The sequence below is a fragment of the Brienomyrus brachyistius genome, unplaced genomic scaffold (assembly GCF_023856365.1).
Source record: "Brienomyrus brachyistius isolate T26 unplaced genomic scaffold, BBRACH_0.4 scaffold80, whole genome shotgun sequence".
NCBI classification, from domain to species: Eukaryota; Metazoa; Chordata; class Actinopteri; order Osteoglossiformes; family Mormyridae; genus Brienomyrus; species Brienomyrus brachyistius.
Window position 1 is genome coordinate 135,010 of NW_026042355.1, and position 4,942 is coordinate 139,951.

Sequence of the window (4,942 nt, forward strand, 5' to 3'; positions counted from 1 at the left end):
CAGCTCGAGCCTTGCATACGCGGTAGTGAACGCCGCAATAAACGTGTTGACGTGCCGCGGCATGTTAGGGAACCCTTTTATGTTCCGCCATTGGACCATTGCCACATTGTCATTCAAAAAGGAAAAGTGAGACACATTGACCAGCTTTGAAAAAATGAACATGAGAAACTCATCGGGGTCTTTGATGAGCGTCGTACTTGCCTGATTTATCCTCTGTCCAAATTTTCCCCAAAGACTGTTTAAAAACAATTTGGAAATTTGGCGTTTTACTTTGTTCACCCCGATGTTTTCGGGGTTCAAGCGGATGCCCTCCTTCTCAAAGTAGGTCTGAATGTATCTCTCTTTATCCTCAGCACTCTTTACCCAAGAGGGATAGCCCGAAGCCTCCTGTTTTCCCTTTAAATGGGTGTTAATATAGTCAGCAAAGAGTGTGTCTGTCCTGTCGGGGAAATGCCAGACCTCGTAAATCTTGGCAATTTTGTAGCCCTTTTCAACAGCCTTGTTGATTTCGACACTGCACCACGTACCGCTCAGAGCTCTCTGCTCATCTGAATGATTGCAGACCCCCTGCGTCTCAGTTTCACAGCATGTTCTGCAAAGTGTGAACATGAGTTTACCGCCGGACCTGTAAGGCAGAACCGGCAGGTAAAGACCTCTCGGTGGGTAAACCTTGGCTTTGATCAACCCAAAATAGTTTTCCACACTGTCAAAATCGCGGTAAATGACCACGGGGTGTCCTACCGGGTACTCCTTAAACTTGTTGACAGAGGGATAAAGGCTCGTGAAGTCGTAATAATCTATACGCTCGTCGCCCTCTGCTTTGTAGTGCAATTGCAAGGCGTTAGTTCTGCCGCCAAACAGAGCGTCCCGAGGATCGATGCGCTCTGGAAAGTCAAATTCCCTCAAGAACGCCTGTACACTTGCATTTTCAGCCTTCATTTTGTCCCACTGGTGTTCCCAAATAACATGTACATTGAGGTTGTACGTGTGTTTAAGGGCAAATATTTTATCCTGAAACTGCTGATGCATGTCCCCAAAACGAAGTTTTGTTACGGGGTTAAGTGTGTTAGAATCAAAGCATTCTGGGCAGCCATGAAAAAAACACCCAGCAAATTCGTACGCCGTACGAACCCCGTCGATTTCGGCATAGCCGTCGAGGTAGTAGGGACCCATTTTCACCTCCCCTCTACAGAGCGCGTGCTGTATCTCTAGTTTTTCGCTATGTGCTATGTATTCCAGCCACTGGATAGATGGCGTGGAGTATGCCTTTTGTCGCTTGATGTAATTATCTGGAGTTGTCAGCGCGACGGTATTTTCAGGCAAAAAGCTCATGCAAAACTGTTTCATGCACACAGAGGCTATGGTGACACATTGAAAAGGGTCTAGATTACAGCTGTTTATAATCTCACCCCTGAACCTGAGACAGCCCTCTCTCAAGATGACAACATCATTTTTACAGTATTCTGCCATTTCTTTTCTAAAGTCAAACACCTCGCCCGCAATAGTACCGTACCACTCCATAAACTCTCTCTTGTCCTTCTCCATCATGGTTTGCACACCGTATGCCTCTGGTGGCGGGTAGGGACCGATGTAATTTTGATTTTCTACGGTATTCCAAAAATGTGGGAAATAGCCCTTCTTTTCGCTCTCAAAACCCAAAGCGGCGGGGAATGCGCTCAGCTTCATGGGCAGAAAGCAGAGGGAGTCAATGTATCTTTGGCTAAAGTCCTCGTCTGTCACACAGAGAAGTTTGCTGCCCTGTGTGATGATGTGGGGGGTGATGCCATTTTCAACTAAATATTTCATGAGCAGGTAACTGTCATAGCCTTTAGAGTTGTGCGCTATAAATGTGTACCCCTTGTATTTACGGTTGCGGTACTTTTTGAAAAATTCCGCCACACAACCATCCCCCTTAGCGGTCCAACAATTGCCCTCAAAGTCAATGCAGCAGATGTAATTAGCAATGTGCGTCCCCTCATCTTGTCTACATTCAAAGTCGTAAAATACATAGCGGTCTGTCAACTCCTCAGTCTTTACTGGCTCAATAAAACACTGATGCGCACAGTCAGGTGTCAAGTCCTCCTTACAAAAAGCGCATCTGGTATTTGGTTTACATTTATGAGCCTTTCGATTATTTTTAGTGACGGGGGTACCGTCGGCAACACTTGTCACAATACTTGACAGTGTCACATAAGCTGTGTACACTGCCCCCGCCTGGTTGCTGTTTTGCGATTTTGTGCTGATCGAAGCAATACCGCGATCGACAGAACGACCCACAGTCATCACAATGTATGTACTGTCTGCGGTGCTTATGGCATTCGGGACTGAGACACACGTTGCAGTAATACTCACATTTGTGGTGTGCTTTAACACTGAATGAGGCGTAACAGTAATCACAGATGTACGATTCCCCAAAAAACGCACTCAAGCTTTTTATACCAAAATAATGCTGATCTTGAAGGTACAGAAAGATTGTTTTATTACGAGGTTCGGGGTTTGTCTGAAATTTCTTAAAAATGTCAGACTTGTCACAGCGGTACCACACCACAATTTTGACCCCAAGCATTCGCTCAAACTCTGCTATGTTTGAGAATGAAACCATGTCGGCCACAGTTAGACCGACTGATTCCTGCAAACGTTTAGCTTCTATCTCAGCAATCTCATGTGACATGTCAGGGTTTAAGAGGCGGACTACGCAGTAAGCAAAGCACAGATTATTTCCAGAGTTTTCAGAAACAATAAGACAACTGAGCTTCTTTTGCAAAATTTCAGACCTTAACAGCTTTGTTAATTTCTGCCGATTGCCCGCGCCACCATTTCGATTATGAATAATCTGCACGACCAGCTCCAGCGTTTCATCGCTAAAAACCTCGGCATTACTCTGTGTAAGGTTGTCTACCATCGATAGCAGATCATTTAGATCGATCTCGCCTCGAACATGTATAGCTGTGTCATTAGTCACTGAATCGCCCTGCAGTTCCACCTGTATGATATCCCCAGGCCCCGCTAAAGCGTTCACTCTGTCCACCAAATTTTGGAATGTCTGTATAACAGACCTGTAGACATCTACTATGTCCTCATGCTCAATCCCCTCAAAATGAAAGCGTTGCCTTATTTCAGTGTTGTTAAACTGTGGTCTGCGTATTACATTAACATCACCATCAGCTGCGCCCCCACCATGTTGTTGTTCCCCATTATCAATGTCCATAATTTCAGGGTCCCCCGCCGCTCCATCTTCATCATCATTTAAATCATTTAAGAAGTTTTGTAAAATGGGGTTAAATTCACCCGGTTGCTCACCATTCAGTTCAGCAATCATCTGATGCAGTTCAGCGTACATGGCCGATCCGTCATCAGCGTCAAGCATTTGCACATCGTTGTCTGGTCCGCTGTCAGCCGCGTGGTCGTCAGCCATTTCCACATTCATAGACACATGAGCATTTGGTAGCCACCCGTCTACATCGTCTATAGCGTCTCCCATATTAACATAGTCCATATCCTCAACAGCTTCATGAGCACCATTCTCATTTAAATCATTTATTAAGGCGAGCATGTAGGGGTTAATTTCAGCCGTTGGTCCGTCATTCAGTTCATCAATCAGCCGAAGCAGATCGGGGTTCAGCGGCGTTTCACCATCGTCATCATTTATATGCATGCTTCTACCCCCGTCAAAACTCCAATGCCGCCAGTTTTCTGCCATGTCTGTGCTTATTCTTTATATCTGATCAGACAAATCCGCCAAAAAATCACACATTTGATCCTGAAAAAGGAAAAAAGCTACCTTGAGCCCCTTCAGCCTCTCAGCCCGGGATACAGCGCCGTCCAGGGAGCTCGCAACCGGCCACTGCCAAGGTGTTAATTGGTCAATATCCCAATCTTGCGTCCTCTGCAGGGGCCCCGATAAGGCCCGGGATGTGGTCGCTGGATCACCGCTTGCTGGGAACCCTTGGTCCGGGGTCACAACCCCTGTAGTAGGAGTACCCGGCGGCGTAGATTCCAACTGTTCTTCAGGTTCGCTCTGAGCGCCGTCGGTTGAAGTTTCTGCCGTCGCTAGACCCGCTTCAATTTTTTCAGCCGCAGCGATCAACAATTCATCATCGGCAGTGTCTTGGGGGGAAGAGAAGGACAAAAATCAGTCTTTAAGCATTTCATACACAAAAATCCACGATGCGGGTATTGTTCCACGTACCGTTAAAACTATCCGTTCTTTTCCGCTTATGTTGTCCGTGGACAGTCCCTTCACGATTATCTCTGAAAATAACCGTCGGCGTGCTTAACAGGTCGGCGTCCTTATCTGCGACAGTGAACATAAAACTTTCAGTCTTTCCACAATTTTTTAAAACAGTAAATCCATTGATGTGCTTATCATTGATATTAACTTACCGCTATTCCAATCCTCTGCTTCACGGGGCTTACTCGGGCTTGACACCGTGGAAAATTCTTGGTCAAAAGTAATCGCAAATGTTTTCACAATAGCGACAATTCAAACAATTTTAAAGTATGGCGAAAGAAATTTAACATACCTCCAGTTTGTCATTTCCATCTTTGGCGTCGTGAGCTGATCGTCGATAACGTTTCAAGTTCTTCTGTATTTTTGGTCGACAGCGTCGCCCTTAATATAGGGGAAACTTTTTTTTTTTGGGGGGGGGGGGGGGGGGGGGTGGACCGCCCCTTCCCCGCTGTGGGGGCCACATGCTGTGGACACAGGGTGGCGCTAGCGACCCGTCTTTACCGCCGTTCGAGTTATTGCCAATTTTTTAAATGTGCTTTTGCCCCCCCCCCCCCCTATTAAATAATCGCGTACGTCTACTTTAGCCACATTGAAATAATTTTATTCATTAATCCTTGTTTACGGGGTAGTTTGTCGACTGCTTTAGTCCTCAACTTATTTATTTTTATACTTAAATATCATAATTTGTGGTAATGATCGTTTTTTATTCCT

General features: G+C 45.7%; 1 protein-coding gene across 1 annotated transcript; it reads right to left on the minus strand.

The window, feature by feature from the left end:
• Nucleotides 1-530: 530 nt before the first annotated feature.
• On the minus strand, nucleotides 531-4,623 carry LOC125726934 (uncharacterized). Its single transcript, XM_049003412.1, has 6 exons — nucleotides 4,524-4,623; nucleotides 4,384-4,421; nucleotides 4,190-4,294; nucleotides 3,782-4,107; nucleotides 742-948; nucleotides 531-548 (listed from the first exon to the last, which is right to left on the minus strand). The coding sequence occupies exons 1-6, from the start codon at nucleotides 4,541-4,543 to the stop codon at nucleotides 531-533; spliced, it is 714 nt and encodes a 237-aa protein (XP_048859369.1). The 5' UTR covers nucleotides 4,544-4,623.
• Between the last annotated feature and the right edge of the window lie 319 nt (nucleotides 4,624-4,942).

What these genes read in the sequence shown, in the direction of transcription:
- LOC125726934 (XM_049003412.1), bottom strand. Translation starts at nt 4,543, where the DNA reads ATGGAAATGACAAACTGGAG. An exon ending in AGCAGAGGATTGGAATAGCG is followed by an intron (nt 4,295 to 4,383) that starts GTAAGTTAATAT and finishes TCACTGTCGCAG; the next exon opens with ATAAGGACGCCGACCTGTTA. An exon ending in AAGAACGGATAGTTTTAACG is followed by an intron (nt 4,108 to 4,189) that starts GTACGTGGAACA and finishes CTTCCCCCCAAG; the next exon opens with ACACTGCCGATGATGAATTG.